The sequence below is a fragment of the Microtus ochrogaster genome, unplaced genomic scaffold (assembly GCF_000317375.1).
Source record: "Microtus ochrogaster isolate Prairie Vole_2 unplaced genomic scaffold, MicOch1.0 UNK12, whole genome shotgun sequence".
Lineage (NCBI taxonomy): Eukaryota > Metazoa > Chordata > Mammalia > Rodentia > Cricetidae > Microtus > Microtus ochrogaster.
The window spans coordinates 7,391,472-7,407,308 of NW_004949110.1; the positions used below are offsets into that span (position 1 = coordinate 7,391,472).

The 15,837-nt window shown below is 44.1% G+C and overlaps 1 protein-coding gene across 2 annotated transcripts in view; it reads right to left on the minus strand.

The window, feature by feature from the left end:
- The window catches only part of Clstn2 (calsyntenin 2), a 572,791-nt gene that overhangs the window by 21,645 nt on the left and 535,309 nt on the right, over positions 1 to 15,837 (minus strand). For both annotated transcript variants that reach the window (XM_026789022.1, XM_013353582.2), the window contains exons 10-11: positions 7,600 to 7,766; positions 494 to 642 (exon numbers count right to left, since the gene is read on the minus strand). In XM_026789022.1, the coding sequence (XP_026644823.1) occupies positions 494 to 642; positions 7,600 to 7,766 (316 nt within the window). The remainder of the gene's footprint in view (positions 1 to 493; positions 643 to 7,599; positions 7,767 to 15,837) is intronic.

The following is a 15,837-nucleotide window of genomic DNA, read 5'->3' on the forward strand; positions in this document are numbered from 1 at the left end:
TGGTAAAACTTTTGTTCTCAATATTGTTTGTTACATTTATTATTTGTTATTATTGTTTATAGTTGTAGTTAGTTTAGTTCTGTCTTATTTAGACAAAAAAGGGGAGATGTAGAGAGAGCCCACCCTTTGGGGGCGGGACGGCCTCGGGCAAATGTTTATAAGTTGGGGTGCACAGACGCTGGTAACCCCTTCTTGTTTCCTGTTTCTGGGCATCGCGGGAACTTTGGTTGTGTGAGTGTGCTATTTATATTAAAGTTGCTTTTATATTATACCAATTGGCCTGTATTAATTCGATCCGCCTTCAGAATTGGTGACACTACCTAATGTTTTCCTTAAGAAAGCAAAAGGAGATCACAGGTCCCTGAAGCATCTTCCCGTGGACAGCAGAGTTGAGGAAAGTGGGGTAAGAGAAGCCCTGCCTGCAAAGGAACATTCCCAACGGACCACTGTCTCAGCCTCAGCGCTGGGCCTAGGCTGCTTGGCTGTCACTCACTGGACTTTGGAAGAGAGTCTGAGGCGCCGAACCCCTGCTGTTGGGAACTGCCTGGAGTTGATGTAGGACACCTTCTGGAGGGCTCGGTTGATGTTCCCAATGTCATCACCTTCCATCACGAGGACGGACTGTGAAGGGTTGAAGTGATACTGGAAGACAGAAGTGGGCATCACAGGAAAGATGGTCAATGATAGGCATGGCGCTCAGAAAACTGCAACTCCGCAAAGAAGCCACTAAGGCCCCCTTGGTCATCCCCAGAACATAGGAAGATGATGAGGGAGTTGTGGTCTCCACCTCACTAGGGAGTAGTACATGCTCCTTGTCCATGCTGGCAAATTTCTGATAGCTTGAATTATCAAAACACACACACACACACACACACACACACACACACACACACACACACACACCTCACAGCAGAATGTAAGTATCTCTTCTCTAAGCCCATCTATTTCTATGCTCTTAGTCTTTGGGAACTCAGTCAGACAGACAGGTGACAATGCCAACTTTCTCTGGTTTTATTTCATATTTCTCTTACTACATGGGAAGTTGAATGTATATTTTCATGGGTTTAAGAAGAATATCTGTTTACTTTACCCTGATCTGACCAAAACGTCTTTACAGCAATACTCTTGTTCTGTGTTTGGGGATGAATGTGTCATTGTAGGGAGTCACTGGCATGGTCCTAGTCAACTGATGGGTCTTCCTTTGTTTCCTTTAGTTACTATATAAGCCTTTTATTTCTGCCTACTCCTTGAAGCACCTAGCTGTCTTCATTTGGGTTTCAATGGGATTGTATACTTTTTCTTCCTGATAACACTTACAAAATAGTAGCATGGTTACAGGGTATACTAATGAGGGCTTTGTTTACTGATCACAGGGACCCTACTGATCCATGATCCCAGAAGCTAGCTCCAGTGATCTGAGGACTGTTAGATGGACAAATGAATGGTTCCTGTTAGACCGATGACTGAATGGTTCCTCAAGCCTCCATTTACTCAGCACCATCTCCTGTCACTCCCCACGGGATCTTCTAGTCCTTTTCAGCAGAGCTCATCATCACAGCACCAAACTCTGCTCTCTCCCTTTCCTAAGAACTGTAGAAATAGCAATTCCTACCTCCCTTGTGCCATGTGTTTTAAGGTCATGTGACCACACCTGACCAATGAGACAAAGGAGAAAGGAGGTTGGATGTCCTGGACCAGGGCAGGGAATTGCCCTATGCCGTTCTCTAGTCTGTCCCCTCCACTTCGATGACCTTCAGCCTCTACCTAGTTACTCTACCTCATCCCCTCTACTTATGTAAGAGGAAAACACTTCTATGTGTCCAGTCCACTGAACTGTGGAGTTACTACCACCATAGGTCAACCTGTCTGGGGGATGAAGTCAGCCCTTCCCAGTCATGATTCTTCTCTTATGCAGCATAGCTGAGAGACCACAAGTTTAAATGAGATAACATACAGGATGAGTATACTGCAAATGAGATACTTGGGGCCAGAAGTGTTTGGGATGCTTTGTTTAGATGTGAAATATTTGCACATAGATGTAATGAGGTGTTTTAGGGCTGGAGCCTAAATCTTACATAAAATTCACTTATGGTTCATATATACCATATATATTCAGTCTTCAGGTAATTGTATGTAATATTTTTTATGTGCCTGTGGTTTGACTGTGATCTATCACAGGAGACTAGCTGCAACTTTTCACATGTTTCATATCAGTGCTTATGAAATTTTGTATTTCAGAACAGTAGATTAAAGATGCCCACCTTTCTAGTATTTACAAAGCATTCAATATAGGAATGCCAGTGCTGTAGTAAGTCTACCTTTGTTGAGTCTTTGCTGGTGAGACCACTGTGCCTTTGTTGCCTTTCCTTCCCCATGGTCTAACTCTTCCCTGTCCCTTCAAAGTCCTGGGTAGGGTCCCTCTGAGTTGTGACCTCTGTCCATGAGCATAGCTTCCCTGCTTTAGATTCAGGACGTCCCAGGTAGATATTCCACAGCCAGCCATTGGATATGTCTCTAACCACTATTCCACAGCCAGCCACTGGGATTGGCCTCAAACCACCATTACACAGCTAATCACTGTGTGTGTCTCTATGTACGGATGTGTCTTCCACTCAGGATGCTCATCTCTGAAGCCACCACACACCAGTGGGTCCTGTACAGATCTGAAACATGTTTATGAGTCATCCATTTTAGATCTGAGAAGATTTAAGGTTATCCTTCCACAAACACTACTGAGAATTCTGGCCTGCTCCTCTGCACGGTGCCACGGGTGCTATAGTGAAGTCTTGTGGCACTGCCGCTGTCTGTGTGAGACCCTCAAGGGCCTGGTTACTAGTTTACCTCAGCTTTTCCACAGGATCTAGAGTGGCAATCGTACAGAGAAGATGGTTAGCACTACAGAGAGGGCTGAGGTTTGAGCCTGGCATAAGACTGAATAGGAAGATCGAGAGGTTTGTGGAGAGCAGTGGTTATCAACTGTTCTGATGCTGTGACCCATTAAAGGGTCCTAATGTTGTGGTGAGCCCCAACCATCAAATAATTATTGTTGCTACTTCATAAACGTAATTTTACTACTGTTATGAATCGTAATGTAAATATCTGTGTTTTCCAATGGTCATAGGTGACCCCTGTGAAAGACCCAAAGGGGTCATGGCCCACAGGTTGAGACACATTGTTAGAGAAGAATGACCTGATAGCATTTCTTGACAATTGACAGAGCACAGGTCTCCATTGAATCCTAGCAAAAGCACAGGCTGGCCAATGGGTTGAATTTCCAGTTAATACCCAGTTCAGTCCCGAGAACATCCTTCTAACCACAGAGCATGAAGATGGACACTGGCCCAGTGGCCAATATAGTTCTTGCAGGATCAATAAAAGTCTTCATAGGTTCTCATATTTTTCTAGCTGCAGTATTTCATGTTCTAGGGATATGTCTGTAGTAATGTGGTAAACATGTTTGTACTGGCACAATCATAGTGGCAAACAAAGCCCATAGTTCCTTGGGAATCTGTGTTATAATCATAGTAAGCCAGGAAGATGATAGAAAGATAACCTTCCAGAACGGCCACTTCTCCCAGACACTCACCTGGTTTTTTCAGTTTCCTTGCAGGCTGGACTATCAATAAAATTCCTATCCAAGACTTGAGCTCCCTTGCCTCAGCATCAGGTTGGCTATGGCTTGTGGGCACTTTGCCATTCCCTGGCCAACTACCACCTGCAATCCTCTTTCATCTGAACCAAATGGCTCAGAGGGTAAAGGCCTTTGCCACCAAGCCTGACAATTTGAATTGTCATCCCTGAGACCCACATGGCAGAAGAGGAAAACTGGATCCTGTAAGTTGTCCTCTGACTTCCGCATGAGTATCATGGCATGCATCCTCCTCCAGATACATAAATAAATCAGCAGAAAGGTCTCCTGTGCCTCAAAAGGACCTGTGATTTGCCGAGAACCTATTAGGTTTGCTACAGAAATGTATTATCTATATTGCTAAAAGATACATATCTATACATATCTATACAATATAGATAATATATATATTATCTATATTGCTAAAAGATACATAGTACTAATTCCTTTTGTACTTGGGGGATGGGGTTTTGGGTGTTGAAATATCTTGCCAAGGTCACCAAGGGAGTAAATAAATAAATAAATAAATAAATAAATAATAAAAATACTGGTGCTGAGAACATAGGAGTGTCTGGCGCTAAGGTCACTATTCTTTCATGCTCTCCCACACTGTGAAGGTGAGGGTGGCAAAGATGGTGCTGTGAAAATCAGAACAGGATAATGATGGAGGAAGGTCATTGGTTAATTATAATAAAGAAACTGCTTGGCTCTCATAGGTTAAAACATAGGTGGGTGGAGTAAACAGAACAGAATGCTGGGAGGAAGAGGAAGTGAGCTCAGACTCGACAGCTCTGCTCTCTGGAGCAGATGCCATGCTCCCCTCTCCTGGGCACATGCGATGAAGCTCCGACCCAGGATGGACGTGGGCTAGAATCTTCCCGGTAAGCGCACCTTGGGGTGCTACAAACATTATTAGAAATGGGCTAGTCCAGGTGCGAGAGTTAGCTGAGAAGAGGCTAGATATAATGGGTCAAGCAGTGTTTAAAAGAATACAGTGTCCATGTAATTATTTCGGGGCATAAGCTAGCAGGCGGCTGGGGTGCTGGGGACGCAGCCCCGCTGCTCCTATTACAACAGGATACTCTTCCAGAATGTGACTATTCAGTGGTATCTTGCATGTGCACAAGGCAACAAACACCAAAACCCTGTGGAGATTGAAATATCCTCGAGAAGTATCCACAAATATGCACAATCCACAGGAAGATAAGCTGAACAAAAAGCTAGACCATATCCATGGAGAAGTCCCTTCAGCAAGTGATGTCTTGCTTCTTTATAAGTCAATCACATAGCACATGGCTAGTCACTGGCAAACCAAATGGTAGTCATTCAGCAATGATGGGCAGGAGACATGCAGGGTCTGAAGGAAGTTAGTTTTAATAATGGCCAAGGCCGTCTTTTAATCAGAGTTGCTGGTGTGGAGGAAAGAGGCAAGGACTTACTTTGGACAAGTCCCTAAGCCCCAGTCCCCCTGCTTTTGAAATGAGGTCATAATCTTTAATTTGTTTTGAGGGGTAGAGACAATGAACATAAAATAGCCCCCAGTGAGCGCTCTGTAAACTGAGCGTCTTATTAACTTCTCTCACAGACCTCGTGCTCTCTCAAGTCAGGCCTTAGGGATGGGAAAGGACCATTTGTAGTGACTTGGGTATGAGCCGGTGGGATGCCAAACGGCCTCCCCTAGACCCCTCTATTTGTGTGACACTTAGCTTAGCACTTTTTCTTTCCACAGGCTATGACTACTCATTAGAAATCACTTTGGTTCTTAATTTATAAATGCCTGGCTGTTAAGTCTAGCATCTTTGTTTTTTTTTTTTTTTTTTTTTTTCTCCATCAAGCCTGGAACTCTGCAATGGTGGCCCTTAGGGATAGTTCAAGGAAGAGGCTGCATTTATAGGCAGGCAGTGAGTCGGAGTGTGAAAAAGAGAGGGTTGGAGGCTAGATCTCTGTAGCACTGTGTGGACAATATGCCAAGGAAATAACACATGCTAATCAGATCAGCTTTCCCTGGGACATGCGATTAACATGTGTGTATGAGCTTGTGTGTGTCAAAGCCATGGTTGGTAAACAGTATCTGGGAATTCAATCCTGCCTAACCATGCTTTCTGTATTCTGTCTTCCCCTTCTGACCCAGTGTCTAGGGTAGGGATCGTAAACCCTGCAGGCCAAGATTATTCTCTTATTTGAGCCTTCAATGGCTCCTCGTAGTTGACAGGAAATAAAATACATCTAAATGTATCTAGGAGTCCATGATATGGTCTTCATCTAGCTCCTTGGTCCCACTTTTGTGCTACTATTTGGGCGCTTACAACACCGGCCCCGAGCTTCCTGTGCGTTTCTGCGATGCTCCTTTGCTACCGCTCAAATTCCCAGATGGTCTTGGAGTGTATGCTCGCTATTTCCCTTCATTTACTGGGAGGACTCCTACCTGATCTTACACATTCTCCTCAGGCTTCCCCTCCTCTGGGGAGCCTTCCCTGAAGGCCATTCACCCTGAATCTGAAGCTATGGTGTGGGGCTGCCTAGATTCAGATTCTGGATCAGCCCATCACTAACTTCAGGATGTTTCTTGAGCATCCTTTATCCTTCAGTTCTCAATATCAGAACAACACAGTACTTTTATCAATGGGAAGGGATATCACAAAGAGGGATGGCCAGAAAGCATTTGAACAAGCAATGTCTGCCTCTTAGAGTCCTTGGGGAATGTCAGTGCTCACTGTCAATGTAGTGGTACCCAAACAGGTTTATTGACGGTTAGAGCTACTGAAGTATCTAAAGACAACAAGCTGAGATCATCCACCTTTGTATGGTAGAACCATGCCCATAACAGTAACATGATATGTTTACTGAAGTGATCACATTTTAATGAATGTCACAGGTGCTCAGACCAGCAGGCCCTGCTTGCAAATCCAGGGCCAGAGTCCTCAAGCATTAGACCCTTGTTACGTTAGAAGTAGGTTCTGCTGGAAAGTGAGTCCCTGGCTACCAGGCCCATGGTATATGACAAAGCAGGCCCATGATAGACTGGAGACAGATGGACATCAAGTAGAGATTCTCGGCTATTATCACTTTCCCTTGGGAAATAGCCAAGGGGAACTACTATGGCTTCTGGGCACTCCAGGAGCTTTCCTGGTCTTCAGGACACAGAGGGTAGGCCATCCTGACTTCCAGAAAAGAGCTAGGGACACACTTTCTCACATTGGGGCCTGCCATGATTCATCAGGGTCTTCAATGGGACTGACCCTGCTTTTTATTCAGAATTCAGGTGTCCAGGACCAGCTAGAGCCTCTTATATCTAGGTGAGACCAGAAGGTAACCTTACCTGTCCAAGAAAAGCTTGCTGGGGCCACAGCTGTCTCTCGCCTGCCTTCTGAGAGATGCTTTTCTAAGAACACAGCTCTGATTTGATGAATCACTTGCATATTTTGGTTTTACATAGGCAATAAAAACCACACATTTTCATCTTTCTTGTGATTTCTAGATATTGCTTGAAGGGGAGCTGGCTTTACTTTAACAAAGTAAGACCTAGTGACTGTCATATCTGCTTTCCAATTCTACCTCACGTCTGTCGTCTCTCTCCTGTCTCATTTGTGTTTCAGACTCCTAATTCTTTGTTTACATTTTATGTTTCTGAAATGTATTCCTGCATGCCACTTTAGCGCCTTTAGGCAAATGAATAGCAAAGTAACAAACAATCTGCAGACAGATGAAGTTTCATGCCCCCCTCCAGGAAGACACAAACAGTGTCTACTGTCTATTCTAGATCTAGAAGTTTCAGGAGCTGGCGGCAGAAGTCCGTCCTGGAAGTCATGGCCATTAACTGGTCTCTGGCAAAGTGTGATCATACCTTAACTGAGGTTTCATTTCTTGGAGGCTTCTCGGGAAACAATTAGTTCCTGGCATGCTCAGGTATTGGGTAACTTTCTACTCCTAAATCGGTATCTTATCAGAGGTGGTATCATTGCCTTCCTTACCTTTATTCCTTGCCCGAGGCTTTCCAAGGAATTAATATCCAGCCCTTCTTTGCAGGCTTGCAGACAAGAAATCACCTTCTGGCTTTCCATTTTTCCAGGACGGATCGTGAGGCTGGCGAGGCTGCCATGGAAAAACTGTGCAAACCGTGGTTTGGCTACTTCGCCTCCTGTAAGAGCAAGAAATATTGTCATCTGCCTTGAGGAGACTAGGTAGGAAGCACCAGGAACCAAGGTCACTCATACTGTCTGTGTGTTCTTTAATTCTAAGGGACAGAAACAAGCCAATGTGTGTTTGTGTGTGCAGGGGCTGAGCACTGTGGGAGCTGGGGTCTGCTACCATGCCCATGCAAGGTTCAAAGTACTCAAGATGCAGCTTCATCAGGAGCCACGCCCATCTCCCCTGCTGTTTTCTAAGCCAGGCTTCTCTTATAACCCACCTCACCCAGACAGCCTTCCCTAGCCTCTTTACTAATCCCAGTCCCCCTCCACCATCTTTGGATGGACTGCATGGACAGATCTAACCCAGGTCTTGCTTGGCTTTTTGTTCAGAGAACAAACAGAATGTGGAGAGGAGAGAAGACGGATGGAGACTGAGTCCCATCTTGATCGTTCCCAGGAGAGGTTTTGAATGAAAACTCTTTGAGCCTCCATGACTCGTAGGACACATTAGTGCCCCCTAGCGTTAGTAGGCTGTCTCAGCACAGCAGCTCTGGAAGCTTCTGTGCTTTATGTTGTCCGAGGCTTGAGAATAGGCTGGGCACCCCTGTAAATAGCTTTCCCAGCTCCCCAAAGGGCAGCTTTCCAGCTAAGTGGCCATGGAGCACTCTTGTTGCTCTTTGGTGAGCCAGGTGTACCAGCAAAGCCTTATGGGTAGTAGACGTTCCTATTGGAACTCCTTAGGTGCTGCTGATTGAACCTCTCCTGATTACCTATTGTGTGGTTCTCTGGCCTGGCCTGGGTTCTCCCTCATGCCTGTTCCATCGCTCTTACATTTGCTCACCCCATCCCGACCTCCCTGTCACCCAGGTTAGGCAAATTTCACAGTCTTTCAAAGGTCTCTTTCATTCCCTGTCACTGTTGTCTCCTCACACCTTACTGAGTCCCTGTCCCTCAAACCCTGTCCCTGTCCTGAGACCCACTGTGCTCTAGGTGTAGGGCCTGGATCACTTTAGTTGGTTCTACGGCTTTCATGTGGAATTACTAGTGAATTGTTACACTAGTGATACACGCAGATGCTATCCTCGGTAGCCTAAATTGTTATCATCCACTTTGCCTACAAGTTTTAATCCTCCGGGAATCTTTAAAAAGATAAACTGGTGCCTGGGCCTTGGTGTGATACCCTGGAGATTTTGATTTAATGGTATGGGGAGGTTTTGTTTTTTTTTTTTTTTTGGCATCTTGGGTAAAGCAGATGTGAAGCCAAGGTTAAGAAGCATTGAGCTGTGAGCTTCTCCAGATTGGGCCTTTTGCATGCTCCTTATGCGATCTCTCTCCTTGATGCTACCCGCAGGCTTGCTCGTCGCAAGTTGCTATAATTTATTAGTTTAAGCCTCTCTTTCCTGGATAGCAAAGATCACTCATGCATTATTCATTTTAATGAAGACAATACTGAGCAAGTAAGTATTAGGGGCTGAGGGTTGCACCAGGCACTGTGCATAAGTTGACTCATTTATTCTTCTCAAGAACACTTAGCCTCTTGTGTCCTCCTGGCATGCTGTAGTCTGCCTGGCATACAACAGATGCTTTATAATTGCCTGTCGGATTGAAGAGGAGGATGTGCTGCATGCCACCAGAGTCATCATGGGCACTGTGGCTCTCTCGCCCTTTCCTTCTTGCTAAGACAGGCCTGAGGCTTTGGGCATGGGTGCAAGCTCCAGGGAAAGAGTCTAAGCAAATTTTATCACACCATTATTGCCCCAGTGATGGATTCAGGGGGTGGGTCTGGGGCCAAGGAAGAAGATGAAGCCAATCAGTACCTGGAATTCAATAAGCCATAATTATAGACCCAAGAAGATGCATGGGACCAAATTTCGGCTACCACCATGGAAAAGATGACTAGTAGCTTACACATAACAGCTTCTATTTCACTCTCAGGAGGTTTTCAATTAGCTCTTGTTGTCTTTATATAATAAACCCACACTGCATAAGCCATCTTGTCATTAGCCTAGGAGTGATGAGGGCGATGTAGAACGTAGGGCAGAGCGAGAAGAGTCACATGGGAGCAAGGAGGACTCCAGTGGGCTTTCCCGTCACTGTGTTTTGGGATATTCTCTGCTATAGGAACCATTTGTCTTTATGCGTTAAACCATTTTGTCTCATAGGTTGTTTCCTTGATGCATAAGGATTCTTTGCTTTGAAAGCAAAACAAGTCATTCTTAGTGCTTGGTTCCCAGGGAATTCCAAATAGATGGGACTTTGGTGAATGGCTTGCAAAGGACCTGGCTATGGGAGGACAGTTTGAGGTTTCCTGTTCTTGATGCTGCTCCATAAAAATTTGCATGTTCATGCCTTAGTGTTATGGCTTGGATGTGAAGTGACCCAACCAAAAGGCTCCCATATTAAAGAGTGGGTCCTACATGTTTGGAGGTTGGGCTTTTAGAAGGTGGTTGAATGATGCGGGCTCTGACCAAATCATTGACCTCCTTCACTGAGGGATTCAAACTATTCAAACTGTGGGGAAGCCACAGAAGCATACAGGGTGAGGCCTCTTTGGAAGATGCAGGTCACTCTCTCTGTTCCCTGGATGTCTTAGGAACAGCTCTGCTCCTCCTCACCCTTCTTCCAGGGTGGTCTCTCTTACCATGGCCCAGAAACAATGGGGCAGGCAGGTCAGGGCTGGAGGCTCTGGAGTCATGAGCCAAGATAAATACTTTGGCACATAAGGATTATATTTTCACATTTATTTATTTATTTTTAGTATTTGTCATAGCAATAAAATGTCTGACTTATAATCTTGTGAATTGATTTTTTTAACCTACAGAAAAGAGGATGAAGGCTTGAGCAAAAATGATGGAGATGCTATCCAAATGGCCATCTATTTCCTGCCTTGTCTCTAACCTTTGATCAGTAGAGTCAATGAGTATCACTGACTAGGTGTGACCTGTGTATCCAACACCATGTGCAATCTTAACATACATAATCTCCTTGAATCTTCATAACCGCCCTGGGAGAAAGGCATTCATTATATAGGCACTCACATACAATAAAACTTAGGCTTGAAGTTGTAAAGTGTATATCCCTAAAATCTGAGTACTCCACCTATCTATCATCTATCCCACCTCATCATCTCACTCAGAGGCTCCATCTCAAAGGTCAATATCTGTGACAGGCTTGGATGCCAAGGTACCATGTTCTGTATTTCAACTTAAGAATCCAAGGTCTATTCTGTACTATGTTTATGAATCAGAAGTCTCTAGGAGTGAAATTTAGTTAGCATTTTGCAATGGGAGACACACATAAAATTTGAAGCACATTTTACCCAGTATTAGATGTGATATAAGATATCAAAAATAATAGATACACTGAAATTTTTTCTTTTTAATATTGAAGGTGTCTACATGGGACACACAGCTCCTCTGTCAAAATTCAAAATAAACTTTGTCATGAATCATTTTAAAAGTACAAAATATCAAAACTTTGTTTCCAGACATCATTTTGGAGTCCTTAGACTAGATAAACATTTCAAAAACATTTCCTGTTTTATATTAGGTTTTATATTAGGTTCCTGTAACTGTAGGCTGTGGAGTAGGGTCTTCGGGAGTTTATAGTAAGTGGAGAGAGCTACTAAGGTAAATTAAAATATAAGAATTAGATTGCTAAGATAATCTGAGGGTTCTAAGGCAGCACATGATGCATTTCTAAACAACCTGTTTACTAGGTCAGAGGAAAAAATAGCGACCAAGAGGCCCTTAAAATGAATCAAGTTCTTTCTTTGTTTTTTTTTTTTTTTTTTTTTTTTTTTTTTTTTTTTTTTTTCGAGACAGGGTTTCTCTGTGGTTTTGGAGCCTGTCCCGGAACTAGCTCTGTAGACCAGGCTGGTCTCGAACTCACAGAGATCCGCCTGCCTCTGCCTCCCAAGTGCTGGGATTAAAGGCGTGCGCCACCACCGCCCGGCTTCCAGTTCTTTCTTATACTATTTCATTAATCCTTAAAGATGAGGGCATCTAGGAGATCTGAAGCCCTGTGCTTTATATTTTTATTGGGTATTTCTCTCATCTCACTTCCATTTATGCACATGTCTAGCCTTGCCACAGGTATGGCCACAGAAGAGGTCCAAGCGTGGGCTTCAGAAGCAGAAACCTTTCAAAGGACAAAGAAGACCTGACAGCAAGTCCACCTTCAGGAGGTAGAGAGGAAGAGAATCTGGTTTCTAGCAGACGAGGGAGGTTGAGGAAATGGGAGAATAATTCACAGGATGAAATCACCTACAGCTGCTTCCAGGACTGAGCCCCTGGCAGGATGTGTGATATTTGCATGGCACTAAGTAGATTGTACATAGATGGACCTGCACAGAGAACATGAAAAACACCACAAGTATTGATGTAGCCCATGGAGGAAAGGAAGTGCCAAGACAGCAGTCAATCCTAAGGGGTCATTAGTGACTGAGGACCAAGAGGTAGATAAGCATCATTTCAATGGATAACCACATGGAAAGGTGACTGGACCCATATTACCCCATAATATGCATCCTCACCTCCCTGATCAACCCACCATTACCCAAGGAAATGGAAAAATGCCAAATTTGAGGAGGTAAAACCTCTCTCACTCACATGGAATGAAGCTTGAAATGAAACCAAGATGGGTGTGGAAGGAACCATTTCATCTTTGTGAATTGCTAGTCTGATCTGATACACGGACAACTCTTTTAACAAAATAAATGTACAGGTTTTGATACCTTTCCCAAGGCCACATGGCCAGGAACAAGGAACATTAAGATTCAGACTTGATCCAACCTTCTTCCTGCACACCATCTAATCAGATGTGGCTGAAAAAGTTGAAAGTGGACTTACTGGCAGGGGACAGGTTGGGAGCGATGCGGTGCTGGCAGTGGATACCCAGTTTTGTAGCTTTTGTGGACACTGACTTCGGTGGCAATTGCCAGCAGCTGGGATGAAGAGGACTGGGAATCCCAGTTGCTTTAGAAACCAGGCAAACAGTGGCCCCTCAGTGGTTTCCCAACCACTGATTTAACGAAATACAGACTGAAAACATCTAAATATACTAAACATAGATACGTCCTTTTCTTGGCATTTGTCTCTAAGCAATAAGAACCATTACAGACCATTTCTACCACATTAGGTCTTATAAATAATCTGTAGACACTTTGAAGACTACAGGAAGGTATTTGTTATGTTTATGCAAATAATCCACCACTTTACATAAGGAACTTGAGTTCTCTGATGTTTTTGCACCTGCCTGGCAACTGGGAACCAAGCGCCAACCCATATAAAGGACAGTGTTATTTTGCATGCATGATCTGATGCAGCGTTCCTATTCTGAAGCAGAACATTTAATGTGAATGAAAAGCTGCATATCCATCACCCACTGCCTGTCTGTCTTCTGAGAGGTGGGGTCTGCTCACGATAAATGCAGCTCTAAGAGAAATTTAAAGCCAGAGACCTCTGTAACGTAGACACACCAAGTCTCCATCTTATACAAAGGTATTCAGAAAGCTACTGTCTTTCCCGCTATCTTTCCTCCTGCTATTTAGTCTAAGAAATACATGGGAAAGAGTGGAGGCTGTGCTTTCTTTTGCTTGCTCTTTGCAAGGCTTGTAGATGGGGATGCCCCTCAATGAATGCAATTTCACGGATGGTCAACTATCAATTTTGAGCAATGTAAATGGGCAGACTGTCTGAAATCTTGCTTTCTCTTTTTCCCTCATTTTGGTGATGGAGATACCCCTGGAATGCAAAGACGAAGTGAAGTGTGTAATAGACCCTCACAGGCTGCAGCTTTAAAGCTACGTGCATATAACCTCAAAGGGGGTTCACGTTGCTATAAGGTGCAGGTGACTTGCAAAGAAAAATGATCTGTCATCGTGGCTGGCCGTGACACATTTTCATCAAGCTTTCTTAACCCTCTTTTTCTTAAAAAAAATATAAGGGTACCATTTCTCTTGCTTTCATAGCAAATATTTATATGATACTGTAGAGAACAAAACATAAGATTTAGGGATGACCCCAAAAGTCAGATCCCTGAATTGAGGCTCTAAATTTATGGAGTCAGAAGGTCACTCATGCATCATCCGGAATATTGATTTCATTCCCCAGACAAAGAAATTGAGAGTCTGAGTGGCAGAGCTGTCTTCAAAGACCCGGAGTTGATGAACAGTGGCAGTGAGGTCTAGCGTTCCCCTCTACTCCCTCCAAAACTCCAGGCCTAGCCTTTTCCTGCTGCAGCCTGATGCTGGTGGGTCTGAAGCTATTATCTTTAGGTCTTGGCTGGTGTTGTCAGAACTCTGAGATAATGTCAAGGACATCTGGCAACAGATTTGCCTCAGATTCCAGCAGCCTCTAGTGCTCTTTGGCTGTGGTGATCTCATACTGGTGGTATGTATCTGCATTCAGATCCAGGTTCTATGCCCCTGACATGGTACAGAGTGGGGTCTAGATGATGCTCTTGTCACATGCTGTTGAGATGCCCATAGGGGAGCCCACCTAAGGTGCTCAACACAGTGCCCAGTGCATGTATGCAATGCAAATATGGGGCCTAGAACCAGGGGTAGTTTGTGCTGTTTCCTAAATTTGACCTTGGTCTCCCTTTAGAAGGGGCATCCTGTGAGAAGGAAGTTTCATACAGACTCCTTGGGGAATGCTGTCTGGATAGAGAGCACTCTATGCTGGTGTGTGCCTTCCTTTTTTTTTCAGAAGCAGAAACCCAAGGGATGGAGAATAACTTGAACACAGACTTTATTAAAAAGATTTTTACTAAATTAGACCAAGCTCATTAAGTGGAAGAATGTAGCTCAAGTCTCTGCACCAATGTTAGAGCCTGGAAGAAGGGGGGGGGGGGAAAATGACCTGAAAATGCACAGCAAATCTCAGGGCCACACGTGGCTCCAGTTGCACAGCATGAGGCGCATATGCCACCGATTACAACCCTTGGGCTATGTCTGTCTTTTGATCCCTTTGAGCCTTTTTTTTTTCTTCATCTTCACTTCAAAACTCCAATGAATATTTTGTATCTGCCCTATTAAACCTCCATTTTTTGGAATTTTTTTCTCCATCTCCTGTTGTCATAGTTAAGTCAGGGATAGGATTGAGCAAAAATAGGTCCCAAGATGGAATGGAAGAATCCAAGATTGGTGGTATTATTAGGAATGGGGAGAGAGGCTGTATATCCTAGAAAGACCAGGATTCTCTAAACTGCAGAGACAGGGGTCAGTTAGCACTAGGAAGAGTGCCACAGGTATGGGGCACTGTGCTGAAATACATCAAGGAAAATGGGATGAGACAAGGAGCTGCCTGGTTTGCCTTCGTGTGCCTCTAAAGCTCCTCATGCATATAGCCACCTGACTAAAAGAATCCCTGCTCAGGTTCCAACACACAGAGGGAACTCAGAGACACTCAAGTCTACCACAGGATAGGTTCCCGGGACTGCTGCCTTCCATGGTATCTTCTAGAAACCTCAAGACTCTGTAAAATACTGTCATGAGTTGGCAGCTATCTGGTCTACCTCCTTGCACAGGTAGCCTACAGGACCTGGATAGTTAGGTCCAATATAGATGTCCAGGAGCTAAGCGGATGTGGCTATCTGATTTTTCATAGTATTTGGAATTGAACTCAGTTTACTCAGTTTTGTTCTTACAAGTGAAAACCTAAAGAAGTCATTGTTTTTTACCGCAGTGTAGTACTCTAATGTGTATCTATTCCACACTTTCTTTATCCATTCTTCCATTGAAGGGCATCTAGGTTGTTTCCAGGTTCTGGCTATTACAAATTATACTGCTATGAACATAGTTGCACAAATGCTTTTGTCATATGATAGGGCATCTCTTGGGTATATTCCCAAGAGTGGTATTGCTGGGCCTAGGGATAGGTTGATCCCGAATTTCCTGAGAAACCAAAACACTGATTTCCAAAGTGGTTGCACAAGATTGCATTCCCACCAGCAATGGATGAGGGTACCCCTTCCTCTACAGCCTTTCCAGCAAAGGCTATCATTGGTGTTTTTGATTTTAGCCATTCTGACAGGTGTAAGATGATATCTCAAAGTTGTTTTGATTTGCATTTCCCT